The sequence below is a fragment of the Nomascus leucogenys genome, chromosome 4, assembly GCF_006542625.1.
Source record: "Nomascus leucogenys isolate Asia chromosome 4, Asia_NLE_v1, whole genome shotgun sequence".
NCBI classification, from domain to species: domain Eukaryota; kingdom Metazoa; phylum Chordata; class Mammalia; order Primates; family Hylobatidae; genus Nomascus; species Nomascus leucogenys.
The window spans coordinates 68,825,296-68,845,155 of NC_044384.1; the positions used below are offsets into that span (position 1 = coordinate 68,825,296).

The 19,860-nt window shown below is 40.9% G+C and overlaps 1 protein-coding gene across 1 annotated transcript in view; it reads left to right on the forward strand.

Annotated features, from left to right (window-relative positions):
- RAB31 (RAB31, member RAS oncogene family) overlaps nucleotides 1–19,860 on the forward strand; it is a 153,991-nt gene that overhangs the window by 101,696 nt on the left and 32,435 nt on the right. The window contains exons 4-5 of the mRNA XM_030810764.1: nucleotides 2,669–2,740; nucleotides 3,680–3,786. Of these exons, the coding sequence (XP_030666624.1) occupies nucleotides 2,669–2,740; nucleotides 3,680–3,786 (179 nt within the window). The remainder of the gene's footprint in view (nucleotides 1–2,668; nucleotides 2,741–3,679; nucleotides 3,787–19,860) is intronic.

Here is a 19,860-nt window from a genome sequence, read left to right on the forward strand (position 1 = left end):
CTTCCTTTCCACACTGTTGTGAGTGCCTCACTGGCATTCCTCAGTGCGGTAACAGGGAAACCTGGGGACTCAGATTTCCAAATACCATCATTTCAGTTTGGCAAGTATTGATCCAATCATGAGTATTGTGGGAAAGAAAATAATGAGTTAGGGTTTTGTCACTTGCCAGAAAAGCTTCAGGATCCACTTCTCCTTCCTCCCTGCTCTCTCCCCGCTACCCAATAAAAACAGCTGCTTTGTTCAAAACTTAAAAACCATATTACTTAAAACTCATTATAAAAATTTATGCTATACAGATGTTTATAAGGAAAATGTAAAAATCGCTGGAAATCCCACCTGTTAAGATTTAGAGGAACCTTGTGTTATTCCTGCTCATGGAGACATACTCCCACATACATTTTACCCTACATTATATTATCATATGACGATAAATTAACCACATAATAAATGATCAATTATATGCTATATGTGCTGTTTTGAGACTATTTTTCATCTAACGGTATGTCAAAGATCTCTTTTCCTATAAATCATCATTTTAATGGCTATAGAATATCATTACATACATATATGTATTAATCTGTGCACAAAGTAACATAGACTGGATGGCTTAAACAACACACGTTGATTTCTTACCATTTGGGAGCTGGGAAGTCCGAGATCAAGGTGCCGGCAGATTCAGTGCCTGTGAGGGCCCCCTTCCTGGTATGCAGATACTTGCCTTCTTGCTGTATCTCGCATAGGGGTAGGGCAGGGAGAGAAGAGAGATCTGGTCTCCTTCTCTCCTTATAAGGGACTAACCCCATCTGTGACCTCATCTAACCCTAATTACCTCGTAAAGGCCCCACCTCCTAATACCACCACGTTGGGAGTTAGGGTTTCAATACATGGATTTTAGGGGAGACACAAGCATTCAGTTCATAACATTATACCATGAGTCAATTCCAGTTTGCTCCCATAAACAGCACAGGGATGTGTCTTCCTGTGTGTGATGGCCACTCCAGTATATATTCCTCTAAGTGGAATTGCTGGGTCAACTGGGACGCACATTTCAACTTTTGATTATATTACCAACAGTTGCTTTGAAAGAAGATATTCAGCACATTCCATGTAGAGTATGTGTGCCTCCCTTCCCAACCTAGACCAACACTGAACAGCACAAATCTTTTTACAATTTAATAATTTATAAGTGTCTCCTTATTTTTATTGGTGTTCCTCCAATTCTAATTGAACATGTTTTAAAATATTTGTTGGCAATTTATATGTCTTCTGTGATTTACCTTTATATATATCTTTGTCCATTTTTCTATTAAGCCATCTTTTTCTTATTGACTTTCAAAACCCCTCCAGGATACTTTTTTTTTTTTTTTTTTGAGATGGAATCTCACCCTGTCTTCCGGGCAGGAGTGCAGTTTTGCAATGTTAGCTCACTGCAACCTCTGCCTCCCAGGTTCTAGTGTGTCTCCTGCCTCAGCCTCCAGAGTAGCTGGGATTACAGGCGTCTGCCACCATGCCCAGCTAATTTTTGTATTTTTAGTAGAGACAGGGTTTCACCATATTGGCCAGGCTGGTCTCAAACTCCTGACCTCAGGTGATCCTGCCTGCCTCAGCCTCCCAAGTGTTGGGATTACAGGCGTGAGCCACTGCACACAGCCCCTCCAGGATACTTTTTAATTTAAAAAAATATGCAGATTAAGACTGGACCCTTCTACAAAATATACATAAGATGTATGCGTTCTGAGACTAATGAGCTCTCCTGTCTGGGGATGACCGATGCTAGTGACCAGAAGCACTTGCTTTGTTAACATTTTGGAATGGTGCTCCTCTGCTGTCTTGTCATTTGTGGACCCTAGGTAGGTGAGGAAGCCCCACGTTGGAGACGTGACAGCCCTCCAGACCTGAGGCAGCTGCTGCCAAGGCTGCCCTTGCTGATGGGTCCTCATTAATGGCTCAGCAAGGGTCCTGTGATCTTCACCAGTGTTCCCTTTCCCTCTCCTTGCCATGCATCTTTCCTTTACATAATTCTAATGAGATTGCCCTGGGTCGGTCAGTCATATTAGAGAAATGATGAGCAGCAGAGAAAAGAAAATTCACAAGATGGTAACATTTAAAATAAAATTTGTTTTTGGCCTTTACCCAAGAGTAGATTTCATGGTCAATAAACCACAAGCATATATATGTGTTGATGAGGAGGAAAATTTATTATTTAATATGAACCCTGGGGCTGGGCACAGTGGCTCACACCTGTAATCCCAGCACTTTGGGAGGCTGAGGCAGGTGGATCACCTAAGGTCAGGAGTTTGAGACCAGCCTGGCCAGCATGGTGAAACTCTGTCTCTAATAAAAATACAAAACTGATCCAGATGTGGTGGCGCATGCCTGTAATCCTGACTACTCGGGAGGCCAAGGCATGAGAATCACTTGAACCCAAGAGGTGGAGGTTGCAATGAGCCAAGATTATGCCATTGCACTCTAGCCTGGGTGACAAGAGTGAAACACCATCTCAAAAAACTAAAATAAAATAAATAATAATACGAATCCTGGAAAAATTAGATGGGAAAGGAATTTAGGGATCCTATAGGGATGATGTAGGATAAAACTTTTATGTTTAATTTGGGATTGAATAAAGTCTGTTCACTTTGGCCTAAAACTGTTCGTTGTTCTTAAACAGTTTCATTCATTGGCTCCCATGTACTACCGAGGCTCAGCTGCAGCTGTTATCGTGTATGATATTACCAAGCAGGTAAGGATGTCTCCTTCAGAATTTAGATGTGAGTTTATTTCATGTATATGTAACAAAGTATCCCATATTTATCTGCTAAATTAAACAATGACCATTCATTCCTAAAATTGACTGTAGAGGCAAAGTCATGCCTGCTAGTGCTATTCTGCAGAATGTCAGCTTTTAAAGAAAAGGAAAATCATTTTTAATTTCTGCATGCTTTATAATTACAGAATACTTATTTTTGTTACTGTTTCAATCATACTACATACTTAAAATGCCAAGCATAACATTCGTGTATGTAAGTAAATCTTTGTGTGTGTATATATAATATAAGTATATTTTTACTTATCATGTTGAAGGTCTTAGACTTCCATCAACAAATAACTGCAGTAGTTTGATGACATTTTTTCCCACTCCTGCAAATTGTATTATTTACTTTTTTTTCTCTGGAGTGTTGACTCAGCACATAAGACTGTTAGTTTAATGACCCATCACTGTTACTTTCCACGAGTTCCTGACCTCTTCTACCTAAATGTGGTGTGTTGCCCTTGGCCTGTTTTCTAGAGGACAATTGTGAGTGAAGGGCCAACAGGAAGACAGGACTTTAAATATATGTTTCTTTCTTGGTGTAAGCATGAGCATTTACTTAGTCCTGTTATTCTTATTCATGCGGAGTCCAGGCTATCATTTTAAATTAATGTTATTTATAGGAGAAAAATCACTGATAATGATTTTCTTAACTAGATCAAGTTTTAATTTTAGAAAACTTTATATGGTCTATTTAAGTATATTTCAGCTAATATTAACTTTTGTGCCTAGAGAGAGGTAGTATGTTAATCTGCATGAGTCTCCTAAAAATATTTTTCTCCATTAAATTGTACTGGGCTTGTATTTCTGCTTAGTTGAAATATTATATTGAGGAGTCTTTCGAATGATTTGTGTATACTGTTGGTTTAGGATTCATTTTATACCTTGAAAAAATGGGTCAAGGAGCTGAAAGAACACGGTCCAGAAAACATTGTAATGGCCATCGCTGGAAACAAGTGCGACCTCTCAGATATTAGGTAAGATGCATTTAAATCTCTTTTGTGTAGATATTATCCTCCATCCCTGAATGTCATCCCTGAGTGTACAAAGGTATCATGCCTTTGTTATGTCTGCCCTCATTGTAATAACTTAATTAATGGCCTTTCACTTGTGGTAGTCAATGTGGCATTGATTCAACCAGAGAAGAAATAAGGGAAAATGACAGGGAAATACAGATCTGATGCACCATACAATGGTAAATGTTAAAATTATAACTCCTGTACATAACACAGTTACATCCCTGACTCCACATATCTTTGGGCTAGATGGTTTTATTATTTCTGTTGTTACTTTTTCCATTATTATTATTATTATGACTACTAGCGCAATTTTAGTAACACTTTCCTATGGTAATGACCATTAGAATTATTAATATTTTTCATAGCATACCTGTTTTAGTTCTAGATTTTATCTTAAGGATATAGTCAAGTACATAATCTCACTATTTTGTTCTAAAATCAGAATATGACACATTGTATGTGAGTACCTTGACTTCCCCCAGTGGTATTGGGTTATTGAACTTCTTGTATCTGGAAGGAGGTTGTGGGGATCCAGTACACATGAATTAGAGATTTGATGATAGCTTTACCTAGCTTGGTAAGCTAGCTATTTTACTAAATAAATACATTATTTAAAAAAGGAAATAGTGAATTTGTGGTATCTCCATTCACTTGGTTAATTTAATTCTCAGGAATTCTAGTAGTTGATTTTCATAAAGACAACTACATCATGCTTCTGGTTTTGCTAATCAAAATGTGATTAAACCAAAGCAAAATAAATAATGGATGGAAGGGGATCTTGCAAAAGCCCTTTTTTTTTTTTTTTTTTTTTTTTACATTGCTCATCTCCATGCCCAGGGAGTCATTTATTAATTTTTTTTAAAGAAAATATATGCTTTTATTTTTCCGTGATTACAAACACAACTGAATATCAAATGCACAAAGTAAGAATTATACAGGGAAAAAAAATCAGATACGTTCATATATATATCACCTTTTCAAGGCTATTTCCATCCAGAATAACCTTGCTTTGCCAGGGCCAGTAGAAAGAAGTCACAAAATCGCCTTTAGTCAAATTTGTGTGTTTGCTTTCTTCTATAATTACAATACCTCCACCACCAACGACTTGAGATAGCTGTCAAGGTGTTATATAATCAGTGCCAGTGTCTTCATTCATTCTACAACGAAGGTTGTCACTTCACACTTGGAAGGTTGCACAGCGGCCAGGCAGAGGTGCTCCTCACTTCCCAGACGGGGCGGCCGGGCGGAGGTGCTCCTCACTTCCCAGACAGGGTGGCGGCCAGGCAGAGGCGCTCCTCACTTCCCAGAGGGGGCGGCCGGGCAGAGATGCTCCTCACTTCCCAGACAGGGTGGTGGGCAGAGGCGCTCCTCACTTCCCAGATGGGGCGGCCGCGCAGAGGCGCTCCTCACTTCTTCCCAGACGGGGCGGCCAGGCAGAGGCGCTCCTCACTTCCTAGACGATGGGCGGCCGGGCAGAGGCGCTCCTCACATCCCAGATGATGGGCGGCCGGGCAGAGGCGCTCCTCACATCCCAGATGATGGGGCGGCCGGGCAGAGGCGCTCCTCACTTCCCAGATGATGGGCGGCCAGGCAGAGGTGCTCCTCACTTCCCAGACGGGGAGGCCGGGCAGAGGCGCTCCTCACTTCCCAGAGGGGGCGGCCGGGCAGAGACGCTCCTCACTTCCCAGACAGGGTGGTGGGCAGAGGCGCTCCTCACTTCCCAGATGGGGCGGCCGGGCAGAGGCGCTCCTCACTTCTTCCCAGACGGGGCTGCCGGGCAGAGGCGCTCCTCACTTCCCGGAGGGGGCGGCCGGGCAGAGGCGCTCCTCACTTCCCAGACGATGGGCGGCCGGGCAGAGGCACTACTCACTTCCCAGACGGGTCGGCCGGGCAGAGGTGCTCCTCACTTCCTAGACGGGGCGGCGGCGCAGAGACGCTCTTCACTTCCTAGACGGGGTGGCGGCTGGGCAAAGGCGCTCCTCACTTCCCAGATGGGGCGGCCGGGCAGAGGCGCTACTCACTTCTCAGATGGGGCGGCCGGGCAGAGGCGCTCCTCACTTCCTAGACTGGGTGGCGGCCGGGCAGAGACTGTACTTAGCACTTTGGGAGGCCAAGGCAGGCGGCTGGGAGGTGGAGGTTGTAGCGAGCCGAGATCACGCCACTACACTCCAGCCTGGGCAACTTTGAGCATTGAGTGAGCGAGACTCCGTCTGTAATCCCAGCACTTCGGGAGGCCGAGGCGGGCAGATCACTCGAGGTCAGGAGTTGGAGACCAGCCTGGCCAACACGGCGAAACCCCACCTCCACCAAAAACACAAAAACCAGCCAGGCCTGGTGTTGTGCACCTGCAATCCCAGGTACTCGACAGGCCGAGGCAGGAGAATCACGGGAGCCCGAGGCAGGGAGCCGAGATCATTCCGCCGCACTCGAGCCTGGACAACAGAGGGAGACGGTCCCAAAAAAAAAAAGAAAAGAAAAGGGAAAGGGAAAGGAGGGAAAGGAAGGAAAGGAGGAAGGAAGGAAGGAAGGGAAGGGAGGGCTCTTAACATAGCATTTAACAAATTGTTCTGTTTCTTTAGGATTTCAGAAGTTTGTATCAACTTGCATCTGGTTGGTTTATAATAACAGCCATAAACACCAGTTAATCGTTTGTTTTTCTGGGATTTGGACAAATCTTCAAACTTCCCAGACTTAGTTCGGATATCTCCCTTCTTTACTGTAATCCTCAAACAGCTTGCTCGTCTAGTGTTCCCAGCAGAATCACCTTAACCTTTGTCATGGGAAGGGTGAGGTGTGTGGGTAGAGATGACCTTTGCTAAGAGAAGGTGCTGTCTATAAAACCCCCTAATTATGGGACTAATGTGCGCCTTTAAGTGGAACCAAGTCTTATATATCGTGGGAATGCTGGTGGACTAGAATGTAAGCAGAAAACGATTTAAACTTGAATAGTATCACTTAGGATTCTTGGTTATGTTGAACCAAAGCACAACTGAAATTCAGGAGAAAGGGGAATTTATTGGAAGGTACTGGTGTCCACATGGTAAAAACAGAACTGCCCTCAGCTCTGGCATTTGACATGTTCCAGAGTTAGTCTCTGGAGAGATACTGGCCTGGCATTCTCTTCGTTTCCAGTCTAAAATGCCAAGGAGGAATTCTCCACGTTAAGAACAGGTGTGTGTGGCCAAGAGGGGATTGGTAGTACGAGATGGTATTTCCCAACATTACTATTAGAATGGGAAGGCAAGTGGTCCTGAAGAGGGACAGTTCCTAGAAAAGTGTAGCCTGGCCAGATAAAACATATCTGTGACATATAGATGTGGCTACCAGCACCCAAAGATACGCTGTGTTTCAGGGTGGAATTTGCCTTTTATGCACAGGTGCAGCATTCTTCTTGATGGGCATTCTGGTTTGTGCTCAGCTGATTCTTAAATGTGCAATTTTCATAGTGCCCCAGCTAACATAATCTATTCGTCTCAGTTCCAACCATGAATTTACTCACAGCCTCTCTATCCCCAGTGGGAGAAAATGCAGGGCCATCCAGCTGCTACCTTTAGTGGTAGTGTCATGGGGCCACTGTCCCATGCATCCAGCCTCCCTGGTAGTATCTTTTCTCCTTTTGTTTGGCCTCAGTGAGGTCTGAATGTGGCTCCTCAAGATCCCGCAGTTGAGTTTTAAAGTGTGGCATGTATATCTTTTGTTATACACAGTTATTTTAGATGGTACTTGTTATTAAATCAGGCAACAAGAAGCTGACTGCCTTTAAAACTCTGATTAGGTCAATGAGAAAGACTAGTTGGACACTAATTCATTTTTAATTTTTAAACATTTAATATGTTTTATTGAGGTAAATTACAAAACATCACGATCACCTGTTTTAAGTGTATACAGTTCGACTGTTAGTATATTTTTAGAGTTGTACAATCATCTCATATCTAATTTTAGAACCTTTCTATCACTCTGTGAAGAACGTCATGCCCATTTTTACTTGCTCTCAATTTCCACCTCCTTCCAGCCCTGGTAATCACTAATCTACCCTTTTTTTCCTCTAAATTTGCTTTTTCTGGACATTTTGCATAAATGGAATCATACAATATGTGGTCTTTTGTGACCATCTTCTTTCAGTTAAGCAGGTGTCAGTGATGCATTCATTTTTATGGCTGAATAATGTTTCATTGTATGGATATACCACATTTTATTTATTCATTCACACATTAACATTTGAATTGTTTCTACTTTTTTGCTATTATGAAAAATGTTCCTATGAAAAATCATGGACAAATTTTGTGTGGATGTATGTTTTCATCTCTCTAGGATATGTACTTAGGAGTGGAATTTCTGTGTCATATGATAACTCTTTTTAATAATTTTGGGAACTCACAGACTGTTTTCCAAAGTAACTGCAAGATATCCACATCCTCACCAACATTTATTGTCTGTCTTTTTGATTATAGGCATCCTAGTGGGTGTGAGATTGTGTCATTGTGGTTTTCTTAATGACTAATGATGTTAATAAATATCTTTTCATATGTTTATTGGCCATTTGTGTATCTTCTTTGGAGAAATGTCTCTTCAAATTCTTTGCCTAATTTTTAGTTGGATTGTCTTTTTATTATCGAGTTTTAAGAGTTCTTTATGTATTCCAAATAAAAGTCTCTTATCAAACATATAATTTGCAAATATTTCCTCTCATTCTGTGGATTATCTTTTCACAATTTTTACTGTGTGCAAAAGTTTATGTCCAGCTTATCATGTTTTTCTTTTATCTCTTGTTCACAAGTGATTGGCTAATTGAACATCACAAATATTTATTAATGTTTTCTTAGTGCTTACATTTAGGTCTGTCATCCATTTTGAGTTACTTTTTGTATGTAATGTAAGATATGGGTCCAAATTCATCTTTTTCCATGTGGATATCTAATTATCCCTGCACCAGTTGTTGAAGAGATGGTTTCTTTGCCACTGAATCTTTTGGGGGCACTTTTGCCCAAAACTAGTCAGCCATAAATGTGGTCTTATTTTTGTGCTCTTAACTTTATTAGTTGATCTACACATCTGTCCTGACACCAGTGTTATACTATTTTGATTGCTGTAGCTTTGTAGTAAGTTTGAAATTTAAAATTGTGAGTCCTTCAACTTTGTTCTCTTTTTCAAGATTGTTTGACTGTTCTGGACCCTTAACATTTTCATATGAATTTTAGGATCTATTTCTTAATTTCTGAAAAACAAAAGGCAACTTTGATTTTAATAGAAATTGTGTTGAATCTTTAGGCCAATTCAGGTATTATTCCCATCTTAACAATTTTAAGTCTTCCGATCCATCAATGTGAAATGTCTTTTCATTTTATTAGGTCTTCTTTAATTTCTTTTAGCAATGTTTTATAGCTTTCAGTTTACAAGTCTTGCATTTGTTTTATTTATTCTTCAGTATTTGATTTTTTTGATGGTGTTGTGAATGGGATTGTTTTCTTATTTATGGCATTGCTTGTTGTTAGTGTGTAGAAATGCAATTGACTTTTGTATGTTCATCTTGTATCCTATAACTTTCCTGAACTCATTTATTAATTTTAGTTGTTTTTTAGTAAATTATCTGGAGTTTTCTATATACAAGATTATATTACCTGGAAATAAAGACTATTTTACTTCTTCCTTTCCAATATGGGTGCCTTTTAGTTCTTTTTCTTGACCAATATCTCTGGCTGGAATCTCTAAAACAGCCTGGAATAAAAGTAATGAGAGTGCACATTCTTGTTTCTTCCTGATCTTAAGGATAAAGCATTTAGTCTTGCTCCAGTAAGTATCACACTAACTGGTTTTACATATATCCTTTTTATTCTGTTGAAGAAGTTCCCTTCTGCTCCTAGTTTGTTGAAGGTTTTTTGTTATGACCGAATGTTGGATTTTTTCAAAAAAATTTTTGCATACGTAATTATATGTTAATTGATTTTGAGATGTTAAACTAGTCTTGCATTGCTGGGATAAGTCACACTTGGTCATGATGCATAATCCTTTTTATACATTGCTGGGTTTAGTTTGCTCGTGTTTTGTTAAGGATTTTTATGTCTATATTCCTAAAGGGTATTAGTCTGTAGTTTCCATTTCTTAGAATATCTTTGTCTGGCATTGGTATCAGGGCAATAACAGTCTTGTAGAATGAGTTGGTAAGTGTTCCCACCTCCTCTGTTTTCTAGAAGAGTTTGTGAAGGATTGATGTAATTTCTTTTTGTTTTTCTACATCAACTTGATCTCCATGATGTCAATTCTTTAAGTGTTATCTAATTTGCTGTGTAGTTCATAGTATTCTCCTGTAATCTTTTTTTCTTAATCCCATGACCAATTAAATAATACTTCTAATTTGTGTAAGGTCAGTAGTGATGTCTCCTTTTCCATTCCTAATTTTAAAAATTTGAAACCTCTCTTTTTTTTCTCATTCAGTCTAGTCGATAGTTTGTCAGTTTTGTTGACCTTTTCAAAGAACCAGTGGTTTTTGGTTTATTTCTTTTCATTGTTTTTCTCTTTCATTTATTTATCCTCTAATTGTTATTTCCTTCCACCTGTTTGCTTTGGATTTGCTTTATTCCTCTTTTTCTAGTTCGCTAAGGAGAAAGGTTAGCATATTTATTCGAGATCTCTTTAAATGTAGGCATTTATAGTTATAAATTTTCCTGTAAGCACTGCTCTAGCTGCATCTCATAGGTTTTGATATGTTGTTTTTAACTAATCTCAAAATATTTTCTAATTTGTGTTCTAACCCATTATTTATTTAATAGCATATTGTTTAATTTCCACATATTTGTGCAATTCCCAAATTTTGACTTTGGATCATTTCTAATTTAATTCCATTGTAATCTGAAACATACTTTGTATGATTTTAATTATTTTACATTTATTGAGGCTTGTTTTATGGCTTAGTATATGGTCTGTCCTGGGGAATGTTCCAAGTGAGCCCGATGCCACTAAGTTTTTAACACCTATTTTTATACTTGCTATTCTCCCTTAGAGAGAGAGAAAGCCTAAGGTTGAGGGCCCTCTGCAGACAACTGTATCTAACTAGGGTTTCATTATATTTTGTCTTTATCATATTTATTTTTTAGGATTACATTCTTTTTATGATAGTTGACACTAGTGTTGCATTTATGACAGTGACATCAAATTTCTTTTAAAATGTTAAAAAAGTTGACTTATGCCCATGACATGATTATCTACACAGAAAAGCCCAAAGAATATACCAAAAAAGTTCTAAAAATACTAAGTGGGCTCAGCAAAGTTGTGGGATGCAAAAGCAACATGGAAAAATCAATCAGATTTCTACATATTAATACTAACAACAAATATGTAGAAACTGAAATTTAAAACATGATATTCTTTACAATTGCTCCAAAGAAAATGCAATACTTAGGCATATATTTAACAAAACATATATAGGAGCTGTATGCTGAAAAGTACAAAATGTTGATGAAAGAAGTCATGTAAGAGTTGAATAAATGGAGAGACATATTATGTTCATGAATTGAAAGTCTCAACATAGTAAAGATGTTCATTCTCTTTAAATTGAGTTATAGGTTTAAATGAAATTTCTGTCAAATCTTAGCAAGGTTTTTTGTAAACATAAATAAGCCTATTCTAAAATTTATATGGAAAATCACAGACACTGAATAGCTAAAACGATATTGACAAAGAAGAATATAATGGAAAGAATCACTGTTCTATGTGAAGGCTTACTATATAGCTACAGTAATCGAGACAGTATGGTATTGGCAGTGAGATGGATGCATAGATCAATGGAACAGAATAGAGAACACAGAAATAAAATCTACACAAATATGCTCAATTGGTTTTTTGACAAAGATGCAAAGGTAGTTCAACAGAAGAAGCAATTCAACCGATGACCTTTTCAACAAGTAGAGTAATCGGACATCAATAGGCAAAACAAAAACAAACTTCAATCTTATACAAAATTAGTCTAAAGTGAATCACAGGCTTTAATGTAAAATGTTAACCCATAAAACTTTTAGAAAAACTTCTAAAAGAAAATAAATTTAAAGATCTGGGGTTAGGCAAAGAGTTCTTAGACTTATCATTAAAAGCACGATTCATATAAGGAAATACTGATAAATTGGACGCCCTTAAAATTTGAAAACTTAAAAATATTTGCTCTGAAATATTGATGTGTGAAGAGGATGAAAGACAAGCTACAGACTAGGAGGAAATATTTGCAAACTATATATCGATAAGGGACTAGTATGTAGACTATATGAAGAACTCACAAAACTTACATGAAAAAAATTTGAAAATGGGCAAAGGACATAAATAGACATTTCACCTGAGAGAGTAGGAATATGGTGAGGAAGGATATAAAACGACGTTCAATATCATCATCAAACCTATCAGAATGGCTGAAATAAAAATCAGCGACAACACCTAATGCTGGTGAGGATATGGAAAAACTGAGTCATCCATACGTTGCCGGTGTGAATGCAAAATGGCACAGCCACTCTGGAAAACAGTTTGGCAGCGTCTTATAAAACTAAACATGCAGTTACCATATGGCCTAGCAATCACATTCACGGGCATTTATCCTGGAGAAAGGAAAACTTATGTTCACACAAAACCTGCACATGAATATTCATAGACACGTTATTTGTAATAGTCCTAAACTGGGATCAGCCCAGATGTCCTTCAGCTACGAATGGCTAAACAAACTGTGGTGCATCCAGACCATGGACTACTACTCAGCACTAAAAGGAAGCAAACTGCTGATACATGCAGCTCGAATGCATCTTCAGGGGAATTGTGCTGAGCCAGTCCCAAAGGTTTCACATTGCATGGTTCCATTTATATAACATTTTAGAAATAGAGGATAGATTACTGATTGCCAGGGCCTATCGTAAGGGGAAGTAGGGGTGGGGGACGGGGAGGAAAGTGGGCATGGATTTGAAAGAGCAACATAAGGGACCCTGTGGTGTCGGCACTGCTTGGTATCTTCTCTGTGGTGGTGGACACAGGAACCTACACAGGTGATAAAATTGTATAGAGCTTAACTCACATACATAAGTGCATATAAGTAAAACTGGAGAAATCTGAATAAGATGGAATGCATCAATGACAGTGTCCTCTTTGTGATATTATACCATAGTTTTTCAAGATGTGACCATTTAGGGAAACTGGGCGAAGTGTATGAGGAATCGCTTGGTACTGTTTCTTAACAACTGCATGTAAACGAATCTACGCTTATCTCAGTAAAAAATCTGATTAACAAAAAGTTGATTTAGATAAAAATAATAAATATTAGAACAGTGAGGTGAGGGTATGTGTAATATATATGCATTATATATATTATATACATATGGCAAAAATTACAAAGGGGGATGTATTTGACAAAAGTTTTGTAAACACACTGGGCCAAATGATTAAATTAACCATCTCCAGCACACCTAAGGTACAAAAGATAAACAGGGTAACTGTATTAAAAATTCCCATTTAGGAAAGAGGGAAAGGGAAGCCTGCTGCCTGAGTCTCTGCCCAGAGTGTCTGTCTCCTGTGAGACAGGAATAGTTGGTAAGTGATAGGGCCTGGGAACCTAGTGGGCACTGGCTTATTGACACGTTTCTACAGCAGGGGAATCGGTTCTTGGTCAGCAATCTGGCTGCTCCAGATTCTGCCTGCTGATATGATTTTTCTGGGGAGTTAGCCAAACCTCTAAACCCCAGACCTTATTCAGAGCTTGACCTTCTTTTACTCTAATCCCAAAGTACTTTGCTCTCCTGTAATTCCCAGAAAACCGTATTTGATTTTTAACTGGGGATTGTAGCAGGACAGTACGTAGATATGTGTGTGTAGATATGTGTGGGTGTAGATGTGTGTGTATGTGTGTATATAGACATGTGTGTATGAGTGTGTGTGTAGATGTGTGTGGTGTGTGTAGATGTGTGTGTGTGTAGATGTGTATGAGTGTGTGTAGATGTGTGTGTATGAGTGTGTGTGTAGATGTGTGTGTGTTGGTGGAACTGATCTCATCCAACACACTTTGGTTGTGTAAGCTTGTCAATTCTTGGAAGGAGCTCTGCCTGACCTATTTTGAGAATGTGCTGGATGGAAATGGAATTAGCCCTCCAACCTTGGCTCAGCCCACTTAAGGCATTTGAGTTCAGAAGTACTTGGCAGAGATGCCTGTTCTGTGTGTTTCATCTTCCTGCATGTTCCAGAAGATGGTATAAAGGTCCACACCACTCCCAGAGTGGAAGGCATTCAGAGGCATCCGGTCAGGTACACTCAGGATTTTTAGCTTGGATTTTTTTCTAGGTTCCTGATCTTGGTGAGAGATTTTCCTATCTTGAACAACCCTAAACAAAATCTCCCTCTGCTCAAATTATTGTGAAACTGAAGTAATGTATGGTCCCTCTGAATTCGAGGCATGAAAGCAAAGTGGAATGTGAGAAGACTGTCCTGGACTTGCACAGAGTAGGTGCTCAGGGGTGTAACCCCCCATCCTTCCTGCCGCTCTTCTCCCTCCCCATGAATGTTCTGGTCGCAGCTCCCGGGGGTGGAGAGTGTGCAGTTCCTGATGGGGCAGGCCATTCTGTTCACTCCACCATCTGCTGATGCTGGAGTTAGGCTTGCAAAGTTGGGGACATTTAAGGGATTGACAGAGTTGCAAAAAAATAAGAACCTCAAATGGATTGAATCCACAGGATCTGGGGTACCAGCTGACTTGCCTGGTCAAGGTGGCAGGAGAACCTAGTCTGCGTGCTGAGCTGGGGCTGGCAGCAAGTTTCTGAACAAGTAGCACATGGCATGGGGCTAATTCAAGGTCTGTGCTATTCTAGGAGAGCAGATTGGCCTAGGGTCTAAATAGAAAAGAAAGCTTTGTTTCAGAAAGTCTGGGGAGCCCAACAGGACACTGCATGGCCTTTTCCTGGGTCTGGCGGAAAAAACAGGGCAGTTGAGTCTTGCAAAGAAAAAAAGAGAAATAGGTTGTAACCTTGCCTCAGTGGTTTTAAAAGTTTCATGAATTTAAGAAACCATACTGCACTTGTTAAAAATTCCAGTTCTAGGAACCAGGTCCAGAGATTCTGAGTCAATAGGAAGAGGGAGGCGAGGGTATGTGCATTTTAAAAAGTGATCCTTTTACAAGTGGTCCAAGGGTCATTCTCCGAAAAGCATTGCTTTCGGCAGTAGGAGTTTATGGTAGAGAAGAATGAGGAAGTCCCAGAATCTATCCTGGCATCTGTCCAGGTCTCTAACTGCAGGCTGCACTGTCTGGGCTTCTCTCTTGCCCTTCAGGCCTCCTGGAGAATGAAAACAATGACTCATCATCTTTGAGGATTCAAAAGTGTCACCCATTATCCTAAGCAAATTAATCCAGGAACAGAAAATCAAATACTGCATGTTCTTACTTATAAGGGGAAGTAAGCATTGGGCACTCATGGACATAAAGATGGGAACAGACACTGGGGGCTTCAGAGGCAGGAAGGAGTGGGGGACAGTTGCAAAACTTCCTCTTGTGCTCAGTACATGGGTGACAGAATCAATTGTACCCCAAACCTCAGCGTCATCCAGCATACCCATGTAACAAACCTGCACACGTACCCCTCTGAATCTAAAATAAAAGTCGAAATTATTGGCTGGGCAGGGTGGCTCACACCTATAATCCCAACATGTTGGGAGGCTGAGGTGGGCAGCTTACCTGAGGCTGGGAGTTCAAAACCAGCCTGGCCAACATGGCGAAACCCCGTCTCTACCAAAAATACAAAAATTAGCCAGGTGTGGTGGCATGTGCCTGTAATCCCAGCTACTTGGGAGGCTGACACACGAGAACTGCTTGAACCCAGAAGGCAGAGGTTGCAGTGAGCTGAGATCGCACCACTGCATTCCAGCCTGGGTGACAGAGCGAGACTCTGTCTCAAAATACAAACAAACAAACAAAAAAGTTGAAATTATTTTAAAACACACACACACACACAAAACACAAAAGTGACACCATTGGCCCTTCGTCTTTAATCTCTTCCAAAGCATTTCCAGGGCCTCTCTGCCCCGACCCCTTCACACCCCACATTCATAATCACCAGAAGAGATGTGATTGGGTTCAAATTAATATGAGGCTCTCCTGTTTAGCCTGGATCTTTTTCTGGATTCCTGATCTTGGTGAAAGATTTTCCTATTTTGAACAACCCTAAACAAAATCTTCCTCTACTCAAATTATTGTGAAACTGAAGTAATGTATGGTCCCTCTTCTGGATGGTTCGACTCCCTTATATCCAGCCTGTGCTTGGTTGCCTTTGGCTTGAATAAGGGGTTAAGGTCACCTGGCTTTGGGACCTCTGTGAGAGGACCTGCAGGTATTTCAGGAACCATCTGCTTTAGGGCCATATGGCCAGGATCCTCTGCGACGGAGGGAAGGTCAGAGGAAGAAGAGCATATCCTATCCCAGCCTGGCCCTTAAGCAAGAATCACTCCCTCACACTTCCTCTGACAAGCACGGGCAGCCTTGACCTATAGCTGCCATAATAAGTCATTTCTTGGGAGAAATTACTCCAACCCCATACATTCCGCATAGCAGGTTCTAGTTCTACATTTCTTCTGCTTGATCTTGTTTTCCTGATTTTGAATTCTTGGCTCTACAAAAATCCTCTTGACTCTTCCCAATTTGAAACTCTTTCAGGCTTTCCTGGTCATTTTTGGACATTGGCCTTCATTTCATGGCTTCTAATGGAACTGCTTTTCAAGCTCAGGGGTCTCCTGTTGGCATTTCCTTGGAATTCTACCTCTCACTGGTGTATTTAGGGCCACCAATGAATCAGAAGGATGAGGGAGGGATCAGGAAGTGCCGATGGGAGAAGACCCCTCAGACCTAGTTTATTTTGTCTTACAAGTGGTAGCAGGGGGAAATTACCCAACAATAGTGACGACAGGGGCTGGGTTGGGAAGTGGAAGAACCTTCTTCTCAGAGGTGGTGGGTAATGACCTTGAGATGGCTGTGCTGTCACTGGCTGCCTCTGACCAAGATTCCTCCTACTCTCCCCATAAATACAACCCGGGAGATGCTCAGGGGCTGTTCTCATGCACTCTTGCCTCTTCTGAGGAATGGAATCATGGTCTCTAACATCTTACAGAAGCACTCTGGTGCCTCTTACAGAAACACTGGGAGGGATGGGTGGGACTGCTGCCAGGGAGTCCAGAATTCCTTCCTGGAGTAGAGGTTGTACACCAAGACAAAGGGCATCTGGTGTTAGAAGTGAAAACAGGGTAGGGTAGGAGAAAGGAAATTTGTCCTATCAGCTTTCAGTCATTCGATTAGCAAATACGTTTTGGTGGTTCTTTTGTGGCAGCAAAGTGCTGTGAGAACAGAAAAGAGACAGTCTTTTCCTTCAAGCTATTAATGTTTACTTCTATTTGGGCAGCCAAGAAAGGGGGTGGGAAAATATCTGATGAGCAATATAAGACTGTATTTAATAAAGTTCCAGTTGGTCTGATGCAGTCCAGAAAGGACAGAGGAGTTCAGGAAAGGGAGAGGTCAGAATCATCTGCTGTGACTAGGAAAGGCATGGGACGACATGTGTCCCAGGTGGGGTATGTGCCACAGGCAGTTACGGATGTGTTGGAGGAGGAAATTCCAGGAAGGGGGAAGATCTGGGACAAAGGCCTGGAGGTGAGGGTGAGCTTGGCACGTGTTGGCAGGGAGGGGCCATCAAGAATATCTACCCTGTGCCTGCCCTGGGGAATAGTGGGAAAGACGGCGGGATGGTGTGCGTCTCAAAAGCATGCAGAGTGGGTGGGCTTGATGTGCTGGCCAGGATGGCGCCTGCCTCGGCTTCCCCATTGCCAGGCAGTCAGAACACTGTTTTCTTCTGAGCCTGTTGTGGCCCCAGGCTCCTCCTTAATGTAATGCCTCAGGTAGTCACTACCAGTTAAAGAGATCAAACCTATTGGCCATCCTCCAAGGAGGCTGTGGGAGCCATTCTAGTGTCTTGAGTAAGTGCGTGATTCATGCAATTTCCTGTGCAATCTGTAGCTGGAAACCAGGGCGGGCCTGTACTTCCACAGTGTACACAGTCAAGTTAGAAACACCACCAGCCATCTCCTCACTTGTTTTACGTTTTTGGTTAAAGTTGTGGTTTTTAGCAGATTAAAAATATATTTGGAAATAAATACTTTTTACTAAGAATAATAAATTACATTCCTTTCATCTCTTACATGTGACTCGAAAACTCATTCCAGTCTTGATAGTGAGCCACAGTTGGGTAGGGGAGTTTCTTAGAAATTATACAAACCAAATAACAGAATTTGAAATGCTGGACCATAAAAATCCAATTTATTCCAAATACTAAAAGCGCTAAAGCCAGCAAACATCAAAAGGCCTAAAAAATCATGGCAAGTGTTAAATGCACAATGCGTTTTCCTTATGTGAGATAATGAGGAAGAATAGAGTCTGTGCTGTTAAAATGTGTGTGCTCTGAGATGTGCCTGTCCGTGTTCTGCGACTGATGTGGTGCGGGTGGCCCCGCCCATTCACCTGCTGCTATCACAGGAGGAGGGAGGGAGCTGAAGACTGAGCTGCCCAGAGAGCCCATCAAAAGCATCTGGAATCTCTCTTTCTTAATTAAAAAAATTCTTAAAGAAGAATATATAAAACATGCGTATCGTAAGGAATATTGTGGTAATAAAATGAACAACCGTGTAACTGTGCCACAGAGCACCCTCCCCCAATCGTATCCCCTTCTCTCCACCCAGAAGTAACCACCCTGCTGACTTTGGTGATAACCACTTGTTTTCGTTATGCTTTATACCTGTTTGCATTTTCCAAGCAGTAGATTTGCCAGTTTTTGAACTTTGTAAGCGGAATGAGACTGTATGTGTCATGTGATGACGTGTCTTTCACTCAGCATGCTTGTCAGATTCAACTGATGGGAGTTAGCTGTGGTTTCTACATATTCATTGCTGTCTACTGTTCTGTTTTATGAGTGGAACACAGTTTATCTATTCATTCTATTGGTGGATATTTGAGTTATTTCTGGCGTGGTGTTACTATAAACATTGCTGCTTGAACGTTCTGGCACATGTGTAAGCATTTCTCTGGACTGGGGTAGGTAAGAGTTGAATTGCTGAGTTTCAGGGTGTGCACACCCTCAGTCTTGCTAGGTAATGCCAATGTCTTTCACGGTGGCATGGAATATGCCAATTGTGTGTGAGACTTCCTGCGGCTCTGCCTCCTTGCCAGGCTTCAGAATTGTGATCCTTCAGGGCATATAGTGCTATCTGACAGTCATTTCAATGTGCATTTTCCTAATTACCTATAAAGTTGTCATCTTTTTATATATTTATTGGCCATTTAAGTTTCCTCTTCTGTGAAGTGCCTGTTCAAATCTTTGCCATTTTTTTTCTATTGGATTGTTTACCATAATCTTGTTTATTTTTAGGATTTTAAAAAATATATACTTGATGCTATTGTTGTGTTATCTCTATGTGTTGAAACTATCATCTTCAAATTTAGGTCTTATCTTTTCATTTTCTTTATGTTGTCTTTTGCTTTTAAAAAATATTATTATTATTATTATTATTATTATTATTTTAGAGATAGGGTCTTACATAGTTGCCCAGCTGGAGTGCATAGCTCACTGCAGCCTTGAACTCCTGGGCTCAAGCGATCCTCCTGCCTCAGCCTCTCAAGTAGCTAGGACTATAGGTGTACACCACCGTACCCAGCTAATTTTTTTAAAAAATTTTATGTGTTTGTAGAGATGGGGATGTTGCTACGTTGCCAAGGCTGGACTCAAACTTCTGGCCTCAAGGGATCCTCCCACCTTGACCTCCTAAAGCTCTGGGATTATAGGCATGAACCACCACACCCAGGTCTTTTTATCATTTTTTAAGAGACAGGGTCTTGCCATGTTGCCCAGGCTAGAGTGCAGTGGCTATTCGCAGGCCTAATCCCACCACTGATCAGCACCGAAGTTTTGACCTTCTCTATTTCCTACCTGGGCCAGTTCACCCCTCCTTAGGCAACCTGATTGTCCGTCGCCCCTTGGAGGTCACTAT